Here is a 15980-nt window from a genome sequence, read left to right as displayed (position 1 = left end):
CAAATCTTGGTATCATCTGCAAAAAGGCACACTTTTCCTTCTAACCCTTCAGCAATGTCACTTACATACATTTTGAACAGGATTGGCCCCAGCACCGAACCCTGAGGGACTCCACTAGTCACCTTTCCTTCCTTCGAGCGACTTCCATTAACCACCACCCTCTGGCGTCTGTCCGACAGCCAGTTTCTGACCCAGTTCACCACTTTGGGTCCTAACTTCAGCCCTTCAAGTTTGTTCAACAGCCTCCTATGAGGAACTGTATCAAAGGCTTTGCTGAAATCCAAGTAAATTACATCTAGCATATGTCTTTGAGCAACGAACCCCGTTTGGTGCATACCAATAATATAAGGGAGAGCCTTGGCCAGACGTAAAGCCAATAACTTAGCTAACAATTTTACATCCACATTAATCAAAGAAATAGGCCTGTAATTTGAAACCAGCATAGGATCTTTATTTGGCTTCGGCAAAACAATTGTTAAAGATTCAGCCATAGTACCTGTAATGCAACCTTTAATCAGTTGAGCCTGATATAATTTCAATAAATGTGGTAATAGGGTAATTTGGAATGATTTATAGAACTCTACAGTAAAACCATCCCCACCTGGAGCGGATCCAACTCTAAGGGACTTCAACGCTGCTTGTAGTTCTTTCAATGAAATAGGAGCCTTAAGATTTCCTTTTATATGATCGGGAATTTTTGGTCCCTTGAGTAATTTTAAGAACTCTGAACCCTCCATATCCTTATTTGGAAAAGACTCGGAAGAATACAAAGCTTTATAATAATTCAAAAATTGTTTTAATATATCTCCAATTTGAGAATGAGTTTTACCCCTCTCATCTTTAATAGCTACAATCTTTACTTTTCTTTTGTTAGCTTTAAGATAATTAGCTAATAATCTTCCAGCCTTATTCGAGTTTCCATAATACAGAGCCTGCTGAGAAAACAATTCTTTCCTAGCCAGTTGAGAGGAAATCTCATTGTATTTATATTTAGCTTTTAAAAGAGCTTGTAAAGTAGATTGTTCCCATTTTAAGGCCAATTGTGACTCCGTCTTTAATATTTTGTTCCAGATCAGTAAATTCCTTTTTAAGTTGTTTCCTAATATGTACCAAATAATGGATCCATCACAGCATTAAAGTCCCCTGCTACAACTACATTAGAAGCAGCCAGTGGTAGTATCAACTGTTGAAGAGCCTTGAAAAATTCAGCCTGATTTGAGTTATGGGCATAGATATTAAGAAGTGCTAAAGTATTTTCCCCTAAGTTCATGTCTACATGGACCCATCTACCTAAGGGATCAGCAGAATTCAATTTAAATGTGGCTAAGCATTTGGTATTGACTAAAATAGCCACTCCAGCCTTCTTACCAACAGTAGGGGCAAACAAGCATTTACTAACCCAGCCCCCTTCCAGTTTTTTTTTATTCCATGGCATTTAAGTGTGTCTCTTGACTATAATATATATCGACATCCTGTTTCTTTAAAAAGTTAAGTGTTTTTTCCTCTTAATTGGGTGATTGAGACCATTAACATTTAGTGAAAAATTTTTTAAGGACATTGTAAATGATTTTTAATAACATTCAAAGTAAATCCCTTCCTACAATAAAACACACAAATAAATAATTCCCTATACACATCCAGGATCCCACCCACCCCACACACACACCCTCCCCTTCCCCTAAAATAAATCATGTGAGCTTGGATATGGATTGAATAGGCACACAAAATCATATTCCTCCCCACTCCTCAATTCATTTTAAATACTACATCCCCACTTCTCATTTCATATTAAATTAATCAAATTATAAGTACAGCCTAAATTACCCCAATTCATATACAATATTCAATATTATCTATATATCCATATAACCTTTCTTAAAAGAAGTTAAAAACCCTTTTTCATCACCCACCCCCACTACCCCTATACTATAAAGGATATCTATTCCCTCTACAGATTAATTATAGAACAGAAATAATCAATCATTAATCTTTCCCTAATATTTCTACAACCCAAATTACATTGAACTCATTTATATTTAGGCAAAATCATTACTAAACCTTAAATCAGTTCTTAAAGTGATTAATAATATTGAGCAGTATTAATAATAAGTTATTGTTAATAACACATCCTATCTACCATCATGTAGATTGAAACCTAATAAATATAAATTTCATTAAAATAAATTAATAGAAATTAAACTTTCTTGTTCCCAAATACAATACAATACAATACATTAAGACCCCCCTCCCCCTATACTGATCAGATCTCATACTACTGACAGGGAGAGAGAAAAATATATATATATATACATACATACATACACACACATACACACACATATATATATCTACAAATTAAAGCTTCATGACCCTTATTTAGTTTCACAAAATTCAATCTGGAGACTGTGGCTTTACTAAAAAAAATAAACTTCCAATAATATACTCATATAGCATTCCTTCATTACTAAATATTGTGAGACAGGCAGTTAATGCACAACCCAGCAAGCAGAATTAGTAAAAATTCTAAACCCTCTAATACTAGTTCTGAGTTCCAGTGCTAATCTTAACATGTCAACAGTTCAATCTATTATGATCTGCCAGTTTCTTCTATATTCTATTTTCTTTTATTTTCCACATTCTTGTGAAAGGTGCCACCAAGGCTCTGCCATTCGCTGTGTATGCCTCCTTCTATCAGGGGCCAGAAAGCACGTAATTGCTCCTACCAACTGCCATTCACAGCTTTGCACTCAAAGCCTCGATGAGCTGCCTTTCACCCTGCTCCAATTCAAATGACCTGAGCATGAGAGAAAAAAAAAAAAGGAGGGAGGGAACCCGGAAGTGTTTTCCTCCAATTAGAGCAGCAGCAGAGCAAAAAGGGAGGATCTCTTTGAAGATAGCATTCTCATTGGTGGAATTTCATCAGTTTCCTCAACTTTCCAAAGCCATTCTTTCAAGTAAGAGCCAATACAGTTACTCACAATTCCAGAATGTAATGTGGTTGCCCAGGTAATGTCTGTTACGTAGATCCAACCACTTCCACACTAAGAAAGATGGAAAAGCTTAAAATATTTCAAAATTTAAATGACCCACTGCAAAATTTCATTACCAGCTGATACAGCCCCTGGCAGATCCCACTCAATCAGTCTCCATACACAAACCACCCCCCAAGACATAGTCTAGACCACATCAGAGTCTCAATCAGGAAAGGAACTTCTCCAATTAGCACACCAGAAAATGATAAAGGGAGGATCTTGTTAGATGTAAATGCAGTCCTATTGGTGGGTTTTCATTAGTTTCTCCAACTCTCCTTCAAGCTGCTCCCGGTAAGGTTTAAATCTCAGGATAAAACAAAGTTCATATTAAACAATAAAAGAATGAAAAACCATTTAAAATCTCACCCAAACATAGCTTAGAAAATAATATGACATCACTTAACTTTAAAGGCAACTGATTCACTAACTGTCACCAACTGTCTAAACACCCCAGTTAGGTTTCCATACGTTGTTTCTCCTGATCAATAAAATCCTCAAGTTTCTTTGGATCTTGAAATTGAATTGTATTATTATTTAATGTGACTCTCATAACCGCGGGTTAGAATAATCCATATCTTGCTCCCAGATCCTTAAGCCCTCCACGAAGATTTAAAAACTGCTTCCTCACAGCAGCAGTCTGCCTGGCAAAATCTGGAAGGAAGAGAAGTTTTTTACCATTCCACATCACTGACCTTTTCTTTTTAGCAGCCTCAAAAATCTGCATTGTTTGTTTAAGTCGAAGTACTTTGATTAATATTGGTCTTGGCCCCTTTTGATTTTTCTGGATCTTAAAAGGCACCCTATGTGCTCTCTCAATCTCAAACTTTTCTTCAAAATGCAGGAATAAGACTTCAGGGATAAGAGATGTAAGGTATGATACAGGATTTCCTTCCTCCCATCCCTCCGGTATCCCGATAATTTGGACATTGGCCCTCCTATTTCTATTTTCCATATCTTCCAGCTGGGCAGACATCTGAGCAATAATTTTATGATCCAGTTTGCTCTGAGTAGCCACCTCTTCCACTGATATCATCTACTGCTCCAGCTGCTCCATCCTGGTGTTGCTCACTGCCATTTGCAGGAAGAGATTTTCCACTTCACCTTGAAGTCTATTTATTTTTGAAGTTGTCTCCCTTAGCATTTCCTTAATAATCTGGAGATCAGCTACTACTTGCTGTATTAGTTCATAAGAATTCTTTGGCAACGAAACTTTGGATGGTGTAGGAGGATCAGCTTTGAGCCGTTTGGCATTTCCACCCGAAGTACCAGCAATCTCTCCCTTACTTTGTTTCCCTGAAGCCATACTCAACTTTAGTACAGCAATACTTCAATAAAAAGGATGTACAGTGGAACCTTGGTTTACAAGCATAATTCGTTCCAGAAGTATGTTTGTAAATCAGTTACTCGTATATCAAAGCGAATTTCCCCATAGGAATGAATGGAAACTCGCTTTGATTCATTCCACCAACCCCCCGCCCCCACCCGAGGCTACCGGCGCTGCTCCATCACCCCCTCCCCCCTGCTCTAACTGGCATCGCACCCCCCGAACCAGCATCGCACCCCCCCGCGAACGCCCCCCGCGAGAACCGCATCGCACCCCCATGCTGAAAGCGGCATCCGCCCGCCCTTCTCCCAAACACACTCTTGGAGAGAATGAGATCCAGAAGGCCTTGAGCATGCGCAGATGCTCAAGGCCCAGCCCAGGCAAGAGGCGGGAGCTTGCTTTCACTCTCACAACCAGCAGAAGGGGTAAGGAGCATGTTTGGGAGGAAGGGTGGGCGGATGCCGCTTTCAGCACGGGGGTGTGATGTGGTTTTTGCGGGGGGGGGGATGTTAGTGGGGGGGGGGGTTGCGATGCCGGTTTGGGGAGTGCGATGCTGGTAAGAGCGAGGGGAGGTGCTCGTATATCGGAACATGCTCAGTTTGCGAGGCAAAAGTTTGCTGAGTGTTTTGCTCGTCTTGCAAAACACTCGCAAACTGGGTTACTCGCAAACCAAGGTTCCACTATAATTCAGACCTGCAGAATGTTCATGTAAGTGAGGCAGGGAGGAGAAGTGCTATCATGCTGCCATCTCCATCGTGGCCAAGCTTCCAGAATAGGGGGGGGGGGGTAGTTTTTTGAATTTTCATTATTTGCTTTTAATGGAAGGAAAGACTTTATTATATGGTATATGTGTTATGAGATATTGAAGGGTTGGGAGGGAAAGGGATAAATTTTATTTAATATGATGAATTGTAGAATTTCAAGTGATGTATTAAGTTTATATATATTGTTACTTTTTGATGCACTTGATGTAAGTTATAAAAATGAATAAAGAATTAAAAAAAAAAGATATAAGCGAACTAGAAAACATTCAAAGAAGAGCGACTTTTAAAACCAAGAGGAGGACTTTTTTTTCAGTCAAAGAGTGGTTAAACTCTGGAACACATTGAAAAGGATGTGATAAGAGTAGTTAACGTAGCTGGTTTTTTTTTTTTTAAATTTGGACAAGTTACTGGAGGAAAAGTCCATTGTCTGCTATGGAGACAGACTTAGGGAAAGCCACTGCTTACTCTGGATTGGTAGCATGGAATGTTGGTAATATTTGGGCAGTGGCGTACCTAGGGTATGTGGCACCCGGGGCCCATCATTTTTTGACACACCCCCCCCCCCATGTAAAAAAATTTTTTTTTTTTTTTTGCAATAACCATGAAATGGAATAAATGGTCAGAATAGAAACAGGCAGTGAAAATTTTATTTTATTGAACCTCATATATGTAACCATTATTCCAAACATAACATAACATAAATTATGTCTAAATTGTCATGACATTAGAAGTACATATGGAGTAGTTGCAGGTGATGCTTGGGACAGTTCTGATTGTGTTAGTTCGGTTTTATGTGTTTTTTTAATAGAAGGGTTTTTATTTCTTTTTGAAGGTTTTGCAGTCTGTGGTTGATATCAATTGGTTGTAGAGTTGGGGGTCGAGTGTTGCAGCTCGAATGGCTAGGAGGTTGTCGAACAGTTTTTTTCTTTTGACGTTTTTGGTTGGAGGGTGTGTGAATGGTGCACAAGTTCTCCTATGTCTGTTTGAAGTGGATTGAATTATTTAGCTGAAGAAATTAGTTACCCCACCATTCCACACACATTAATTCTCTTCCATTTTTGTTCCCATTATAAAAAACACTGATAAGTTCCCAGAAAAAAAATACATTAAAATAAGAAGTGAAAACAAAGGCCCCTACAGATGAGAACATAACATAAGAATAGCCTAACTGGGTCAGACCAATGGTCCATCATGCCCAGTAGCCCATTCTCATGGTAGCCAATCCAGGACACTAATACCTGGTCAAAACCCAAAGAGTAGCAACATTCCATGCTACCGATCCAGGGCAAGCAGACACTTCCCCCATGTCTTAATAACAGATTATGGACTTTTCCTCCAGGAATTTGTCCAAATCTTTCTTAAAACCAGCTACACTATCTGCTTTTACCATAACTTCTGGCCACTTCATTTTTAAGTTTAGATCTTTCCTTTCAAAGAGAGACCTTGCTAGATGTCAAATACAACACAAGGTAACTTCACATGGACTTAGCTGTGCAGGAAATGTGAATCTCCTCATACACCCACCATATAGTGCAAAAATGTGCAAAGGTCTGTTTTTTTCTTTCGATCACTACATAGCCTAATGCCACACAAGCAGCGCTGTTACAAACATATTCTGTAGGTCAATGCTAAGGATAACAAAGTTTCCTTCCTTGGACCAGAAGGAGATAAACCACTGGAAGAGATCCCAAAACAACACCCAAAGACCCACTCAGTGTGTGAATCAGTTGAGTGGAGTGGACTAACTGGGGGGTAGAAATGGGCCCGGAGTTTGCTCAGCAGAATTTCCCAGACCACCTCTTCCTCTCAACACATTGACACGCTGCCACCATCACCACTAGGAACACCTCACTGGGTAGGCCAGCTATGCTATAAACTTTATAAAACACATTATTATATTTTCTTATAAAGCACATATTTTAACTGACCTCTCTGACATCCTCAGCCTTTCCATTCACAAAAATAGAAGGAAGAAAAGTTCCCATTTCCTGCTGTCTCATGTCCCCGGCCTATACAATATTTTTTTTCTGCAGACCCTTCAAAAGTCTGACCAAATCCTCGTTTCACTTGCATTATAAAGTACTGAGGATGCCATCTCTCCCCAATCCCAGGTCCTAAAGTCTAAGACAGTAGCGCAAACTAATGCTGCCAGATACAGGAAAAAAAAATTTTGATTCGATTCAGCCCTATTGAATTGGTTTTTCAATTCGATTTTCCTGCCCAGTTGGGTGATTTTTTTCAAAACTCCTGGTGGGTTTTATAGCTTTTTCACCCCCTTTGGCTTCTCCTAACCACACTGGCGCTGTGGTGTAAATAAAATAAAGAAACAAAAAGGATTTTTCCTCTTTCTGTTAAATCCTAGCTCACGTTTGCAGTCCAACACCAGCTCTGGCAGGATACACATTTCAAATCTGACATGTTATAATCACAAAACAGAAAATAAAATTAATTTTTCTACCTTTTGTTGTCTGGTTATATTTCAAATCTTGTTGGTCCAAGGCTCTGGTTTTCTTCTGATAACTTGCTTGCCAGGGTCTCCTTCTTTCTGCATGCTAACCATCCATCTGCCAACTCTGTCCTCCCTTTCCATTTCCCTTCCCTTCCCAGGAAGTCTGGTATCTTTCCTTTTTTTCATCTCCCTCCACAGATCCACCTTTTCTTAAATACCCTTTCATCCGGCATCTCTCCCTCCTTCCCCACCATCCCAGAGTCCACCATCTCTCCGTTTCTTTTCCTAATTACCCTCCTATCCAGTATCTCTATCCCTCCTCCACACCATCCCTTGTGTCCAATTTCTCTCCCTTTCTGTTCCTTCCCTCCCTAAATCCCATGGTCCATCATCTCTCTTCCTCTCCTCTATTTTCAGACCCATTATTTCTTCCCCCCCCCAAAGTTTGGCATATGCATGTCTCTTTGAACACCCCCTTCCCTCCGTGTACTTCTAAATCATGGTCCCCCCCCAAAGGCCTGTCCCCCCTTAAAGGTCTGCCTGCACCCCCCTTGAAGGCCTGTCCCTTCCCCTTGTAGGCCTGTCCCCCCCTTGAAGGCCTGCCTGCCTGTCCCCCCCTTGAAGGTCTGCACCCCCCGAAGGCCTGCACCCCCCCGAAGGCCTGTCCCCCCCTTGAAGGCCTGTCCCCCCCCCTTGTAGCTTCTCCCCCCCCCCTTGTAGGCCTGTCCCCCCTTGAAGGCCTGCCTGCCTGCCTTTCCCCCCTTGAAGGCCTGTCCCCTCTTGAAGGCCTGCACCCCCTTGAAGGCCTGCACCACCCCCCTCGAAGGCCTGCACTCCCTTGAAGGTCTGCACCCCCCCGAAGGCCTGTCCCCCACTTGAAGGCTTGTACCACCCCCTTGTAGCTTCTCCCCCCCTTGTAGGCCTGTCCCCCCCTTGTAGCTTCTCCCCCCCTTGAAGGCCTGTCCCCCCTTGAAGGCCTGCCTGCCTGCCTTTCCCCCCTTGAAGGCCTGTCCCCCCTTGAAGGCCTGCACCCCCTTGAAGGCCTGCACCACCCCCCTCGAAGGCCTGCACTCCCTTGAAGGTCTGCACCCCCCCCGAAGGCCTGTCCCCCACTTGAAGGCTTGTACCACCCCCTTGTAGCTTCTCCCCCCCTTGTAGGCCTGTCCCCCCCTTGAAGGCCTGCCTGCCTGCCTTTCCCCCCCTTGAAGGCCTGCACCCCCTTGAAGGACTGCACCCCCCCCCGAAGGCCTGCACTCCCTTGAAGGTCTGCACCCCCCCCCGAAGGCCTGTCCCCCCCTTGAAGGCCTGTCCCACCCCCTTGTAGGCCTGTCCCCCCCTTGTAGGCCTGTCCCCCCTTTAAGGCCTGCCTGCCTGCCTTCCCCCCCCTTGAAGGCCTGTCTCCCCCTTGAAGGCCTGCACCCCCCCTTGAAGGCCTGTCCCCCCCCCCTTGTAGGCCTGTCCCCCCCTTGAAGGCCTGCCTGCCTTCCCCCCTTGAAGGCCTGTTCCCCCCCTTGAAGGCCTGCACCCCCTTGAAGGTCTGCACCCCCCCAAAGGCCTACACCCCCCCCGAAGGCCTGCACCCCCCTGAAGGCCTGCCTGCCCCCCTTGAAGGCCTGCACCCCTTGAAGGTCTGCACCCCCCCCCCCCGAAGGCCTGTCCCCCCCTTGAAGGCCTGCCTGCCTGCCTGTCACCCCCTCCCCCTTGAAAGCCTGCTTGCCTGCCCGCCCGCCCCACCCTGAAGGCCTGATGCCCCGACCCACCCCGAAGGACCGCTCGCCCCCCTGGCCTCCCCGCACCACCTATGAAGCAGCCGCAGCAGGATCGCGAAGTCAGCGTCAGCGATCCCTGCGCTGCTTCCTGCGCCACGGTCCCGCCCCTCCTCTGACATCAGAGGAGGGGCGGGATCGCGGCGCAGCAAGCAGCGCAGGGATGCTGACGCTGACTTCGCGATCCTGCTGCGGGCTGCTTCACAGGTGGTGCAGGAAGGTCAGTGGGGCGAGCGGTCCTTCGGGGGGGGCGGGGGACTGAACGGCAAGGCCGGGAACACCCCCTTAGGGCTGGTACCCGGGGCGGCCCGCCCCCCCCCGCCCCCCCCTAGGTACGCCACTGTATTTGGGTACTGTGAAGACAGGATACTGGGCTAGATGGACCATTGGTCTGACCCAGTAAGGTTATTCATATGTTCTTATGTTCTAATAGGCTATCAGGAAATAACTATTAATCCTTATTTGAGATGAAATAGAGAAATAGAGGAGGAAGCATCTCCTTGAGGGCGCAGAGAAACTAGGGAGTGGAGACTCTTCTGAAATATTGGCTGTTACCTATTGTTTCCTCTCCGGAGCGCCTCCCAGACATCTTAAGTACCTATTGCCACAGGCACTGGAGAAGGACACCAACTACCATCGGGTCCTGGCCCGGGAGATAAGAACGCGCTTCCTCCTGTGGCAATCTGAGGAAGCAACTCCTTGAGGGCGCAGAGAAACTAGAGAGTGGAGACTCTTCTGAAATATTGGCTATTACCTGCTGTTTCCTCTCCGGAGCACCTCCTAAACATCTAAAGTGCCTATTGCCAATAGGCATTGGAGAAGGACACCAACTACCATCGGGTCCTGGCCCGGGAGATAAGAACACGCTTCCTCCTGTGGCACGGCCATAGGTGCGCGGCCGCAGGGCGTGCCCCTTATGAGCCCCTTGGGAGCCTCTGGAGCAGAAATAGAGATAAGTTTAACTGTATTTACTGTGGACTTTTATTGGACTGTGTAATGGGTATACGTAAAGGTAAATTTTGAGTCTCAACCCGGTCATGGTTGGACCTGTGGATAAACATTTGACATTACCTGGGACTTCAAAACCCACTGATAAACTAGATTTAATCTCAGGGGCCTCTCTAAGCTCACTAGAACGCAGCCCCCTCCCCCCTCCTGATCTTCCTAGGGGCTTAGAGCGTAATGGCTCACAAGCAGCTTGTTTTGAAGCCTCCAACCCCCAGCAGGCTATGGAGATTGTATTTTCTCAGATGCCTCAAGTTTTTCTTGAAACCATTAGCCAGGCTGAGGGGCTGGAAGAAAATCCAGAGGAAGTTACTTTAAAAGGCTTGTGGACTCTAAATACGAGGATGGAGGCAATGCTTGAGAAAGGTTACTAATCACGTGCAGGTTTTTTCCAAGGAAGTAGTAGATAAATAAACGTATACTTTCTATGGAAAAACAGATAAAGAATTTATAGTCTCTATGGTGGCATCTACTAAAGATTCTTTGAATATTCACTATAAGTTAGAAATGAATGAAAATCAAGCAAGAGCAAAAGAATTTAAGATTGGTAAATTTTCCAACGACTCATACTTTTGAGAAGATATCTCAAGGAGATACTTGGGGTAACTAATTCAGATACTATGATGTTTTCTAACTTTTTTTATATACCCCAAAAGAAAAAAATTTCCAGCAGAAGGGGGAATGGATCAATTGAGTGTAGCAGATTTGGATTTGACAAAATTTTTAGAAGACTCTCAAGAATTGATCCCGATCCGGGCTACTTTGTTAATTACCTGTGTAAATGAATCAGACAAAGCTTTAATTCTGAAACTATATTTCCAAAATAGAGAGGCAAAATTTTGCGGAGATAAGGTCTTGATGTTCCCGATGTGGCAAATCTACTCAACATAGGAGGAAAGCCTTTTTGGCTTTACGACCTAAGGTTCTTGAAATTGGTGCTACCTTTTTCCTAAAATTTCCCTGCAAATGTTTATTACATATTCAAGATAAAGATTATGTTTTTTGGGATCCACTTCAATTAGAATTATTTCTTAAAGGGAAAGAAACCTGACCTGTTTATTTGCTATTCTCAATGGGGATTTATATATGAGTAGCACCATATGTATGTAAATAGGTTGTGAAAGGGGGAAAGGTCTTCCCTCATCCACTCCTATTTTTTGATTTCCTGTTTGCTGTCTGAACTATAGAGTTGTCTTTTTCCAAAGTTGTGGGCTAGAAGGATATTCACCTTAATTTGTTTATTTGATTTTGATTGTGTATTAATTACTTTGGAATCCATATCTTAATTATGCTAATGTTTATGTAATATTATGAAAATATTTCAATTAAAAAAAAAAGAAATAGAGAAAAATGAAGTCAGATAAAACCATATGGCCTGTCTAATCTGCCTAAACATATCTATTATCCCTTCCTCTTCATTAGAAATCCAACGTACTTGTCCCAAGCTTTCTTGAACTCAGATACACTTTTTGTCTCCACCAAGAGGCCATTCCACACATTCACTACCATTCCGTGAAAAAGTATTTTGTGGGGTTACTTCTGAATCTGTCCCCTTTCACCTTCATCCTATGCCTCCTCATTCCAGAGTTTCCTTTCAATTGAGATTCACTTCATGTGCATTTATGTCATGTAGGTATTTAAATATCTCTATCATATCTCCCTTCTCCCACCTTTCCTCCAAAATATACATATTGAGATCTTTAAGTCTGTCCCTACATGCCTTAAAACAGTGGTCTCAAACTTGCAGCCCGGGGGCCACATCCGGCCGCCAGGTACTATTTTGAGGCCCTCAGTATGTTTATCAATCACAAAAGCAAAATAAAAGTTTCTTGATCCTATGTCTCTAGCTATAAATTACAATATTATTATTAGGACTTAGCCAAAAGGAAAGATTTATAAACTATAAACCTTCTGAGCTACTGGGAGGATGGGATAGAAATTGAATAAAATAAAATAAAGAGTTTTACCTCATGCAAAATTGTCATTTCTTTAATAAGACATTAACTTTTTTTTTTCTGAGGCCCTCCAAGTACCTACAAATCCAAAATGTGGCCCTGCAAATGGTTTGAGTTTGAGACCACTGCCTTAAGACAAAGACCACCGACCACTTTAGTAGCTTTCCTCTGGACTGATTCCTTCCTGTTTATATATTTTTGATGGTGAAGTCTCCAGAATTGTACTCAATATTCTAAGTGAGGTCTCACCAGAGTCTTATACAGGGGCATCAATACCTCCTTTTTCCTACTGGCCATTCCATTCACTATGCACCCAAGCATCTTTCTAGCTTTCGCCATTGCCTTTTCAACATGTTTGGCTGCCTTAGTCATGTACTATCACACCCAAGTCCCACTCCTCTCTCTTACACAAAAGTTCTTCATCCTCGAAACTGACTAATATTTCATCCCCTAAACTGACTAATATTTTCATTCCCTAAACTGACTAATATTTCTGAACTGAAATTTGTGAAGGAGGAATTTCAAAACTTTGCAGGTAGGTGAATTGTTCCTACATGTTTTTATTTCTAGATTCTGTACCAGTTGTCAAAGTAAAAATGCATGCATACTTTCCCTTTGAAAATTAACCAAGAAAAAAGTATCTACAGAGATTTCTACCTGCTTTTTCTCCATATAAGTTTTCAGGCCCAAATAAGTGCATGGTTTTGAAACTACAAAACTAGACACATTCTCCCCGATATCCACATGATATAGCTTTCACCACCAATATTCAGTGGCTGGCCTGTACATTCTAGCAGCTAAATAGACCCACCTAAAAAGCAGGTCTATCGTTCGCCATGTTGCCTTAGCCGACTAACTGCTGAATATCTGGCTAAGTCCTCAGTGGTGAACTTTGACCCAGATATTCAATGCCTATGGCCCTGGCATTGAATAGCCAGGATCGCCACAAACTGTGGGAGGTATCCAGGCTGCCTCCCGTGGTCTGAGTATGGGAGCCATTGTTGCTTTCCCCAATCAACCCAATGTAAATTTTAGAGCAACAAACATGTTTTTACAACATACAGGGTGAACAATTTTCAGAGATTCTTTACCCAAGTAAGGTAAATATCTTTTGAAAATTGATTTCTGAGAGCCACCTTTGCCCCCCATCAGGTTCAATGAAAGTCTGAAGGTTTGATGTTCCTGAGGATTTGGCTCCCACTTGACCTGACCTAACCTAGACCATTACTGAAAATGAGGTTACAGCAGGGGCTTAAAGATATGTGAAAATCAGCCTCTTGGTTGTTTATAGAAAGGAGTTCGTTTAGGGCAGCTACAAGACTTTAAGAATGTTTGGAACCTCTTACCCCTTAATAAAATGCTATTTTGTGTGACCACTTTTATGGGGTATATAAGTTTTATTTTTAACTCATTGGAACTATAGTGTGGGTTGTTTTCTCTGCAGTTTTAAAAATATATCCATGAAAGAGGATCTCAAGGGGTCATCTTGAATAAAAAAAAGTCACAGAGATGTCAAAATGTTATGTAGTCCACCTAACCCCTTGTTTGCTTAGACCAATTATTTGTCTATGACATAGGCTGAAAAGCCTTTGACAGAGATCCCATTTTCCTAACTAAACTTATTCCAGTGCATGCCTACCCTTTATAGCAGGGATCTCAAAGTCCCTCCTTGAGGGCCGCAATTCAGTCGGGTTTTTAGGATTTCCCCAATGAATATACATTGAAAGCAGTGCATGCACATAGATCTCATGCATATTCATTGGGAAAATCTTGAAAACCTGACTGGATTGCAGCCCTCAAGGAGGAACTTTGTGACCCCTGCTTTATAGCTAGAAAGTTCTGCTCCGTATTTAATCAAAATAAGCTCTATTGCATTTTATATCCATTAATACTTTTTGTTTTCCAGTGGAGCAATCAGCATACATTGGGGGCCTTTTAACAAGCTGCGATAAGCACTAGTGCATGCTTACTGCAGCATTACATGGTTTACCATGGGGCTCACTCAGGCCCCATGGTAAACCCTGTGGTAAGTTCTGGGTTAGCGCCCACACGTCATGTGGTAAAAAAATTATTTTTATTTTTATCACAGAAGGGACATGTCTGGGTTTGTCTGCAGTAACCAGTAACTGCAGCTACATTGCTGCATGCTGATTAACACAAGAGCATTAATCTTTTTTAATAGCCACACGCTAATGCTGCCATTAGCTGTAGCATGCAAAAAAGACTGCATAAGGGCACGTTAAGACCGCTTTTTAGTGCTGCTTTGTAAAAGGGTCCATAGTAGGAATATAGAAGTAAAGGTTGAAATGTCTACTATCTGATTAGAAACTTCTGTACTCTAATTATTATTTTTTTGTTTTGTTTTTTGGGGGGAGTGCAGATATCGAGTTAGCAACAAACCATACCTCACAAGTCATTTTTTGTACACCTTGAGGAATCTTCCAGTTGTCTACAATGAAATGACGAAACCCAACTATTTGCATGTCATTGACACCTATGGGACCCACTACATCACCCAACTATTTTTGGGGGGAAAAGTGCGGGATGTCACAGCTATTAAAACTTGTGAGTCTTCCATGGAAGGAATCACAGTGGATGAGGTGAAAGATTGCCTAAGCGTAGAGGCCTCAGTCACAGTAATGACCAAGGGCAAGATCACAGGAGGGTTCAGCACCTGTGAGAAGTTGAAGAAAAAGAAAAACTTCAAGGGAAGTTTCCATGAGAAGTATAGCGAGCGGCAATCAGAAGTTGATGGAGGTGAAGCAACAGCAGACCTTCTGTTTGCCAAGGAGCAGGACTCAGAAATGTTTGGGGAGTGGATGGAGAGTTTGAAGACTATCCCAGGGATCATTTCTTTCTCCCTGAAGCCCATTCATACATTAGTGAGGTTCAAGGGACCACAGAAAGGGAACCTAAGGAGAGCCATTAGTGAATACATATTGGAGAGAGCTGTCCAGAAGAACTGCTCCAGTAGCTGCCCTTCTGGGGCACAAAAGAGCAAAAGGGACTCCTGCTCTTGCTTCTGCTCAGAAAACATAGGTATAAACAGCATGTGTTGCTCCACTGGACGAGGTTTCGCCAAGATCACAGTCAGCATTCACGGAGCTACAGAACTCTGGGGTGATTATATCACAGAAACCGATGCTTATGTTAAAGTGATCTTTGAGAACAAGGAGGAGAGGACCAACACAGTGTGGGACAATAACAATCCAATATGGGCTGTCCACTTTGATATTGGCACAGTACAACTAAACCAAGAAAGCTCCATGAAGCTCGAGGTCTGGGATGAGGACAACAGATTTGATGATGATCTGTTAGGTACCTGTGATCAACCACTCTCTGCAGGATCTCACAAGCATACCTGCTACCTTAACCATGGGAAAATTGAGTTTACTTTTAATGTGGCCTGTGGCCAACATTTGGGAGGCCCCCAGTGTATGGCGTATGTTCCCTTACCAGAATAATTTTAGGAGAACTGGAGTGAAATTATTTAATTTGGTATTCTTCAAGGAGTTACCACCTACTGCCACCTTGTCAAAAAGTCATTAATGTATCACATATTCAAGTATCTTCACTGTTCTTACAATGTCACCTGCTATGATATTATTGCCTGTAAAAATCTTTTGAGTATCCTTGGTTGATGTTGACTGAGACCTTGTCCAAAATGGTTTCCTCACTGGATGCT

General features: G+C 42.8%; 1 protein-coding gene across 1 annotated transcript in view; it reads left to right on the top strand.

Annotated features, from left to right (window-relative positions):
- Positions 1–15759, top strand: part of LOC117360374 (perforin-1-like) — a 50056-nt gene extending 34297 nt beyond the window's left edge. The window contains exon 2 of the mRNA XM_033944074.1: positions 14676–15759. Within this exon, the coding sequence (XP_033799965.1) occupies positions 14676–15759 (1084 nt within the window). The remainder of the gene's footprint in view (positions 1–14675) is intronic.
- Positions 15760–15980: the final 221 nt, after the last annotated feature.

The sequence above is a fragment of the Geotrypetes seraphini genome, chromosome 5 (assembly GCF_902459505.1).
Source record: "Geotrypetes seraphini chromosome 5, aGeoSer1.1, whole genome shotgun sequence".
Lineage (NCBI taxonomy): Eukaryota > Metazoa > Chordata > Amphibia > Gymnophiona > Dermophiidae > Geotrypetes > Geotrypetes seraphini.
Note: the sequence above shows the minus strand (reverse complement) of the source record. Positions and strands in the feature narration are given on the sequence as shown.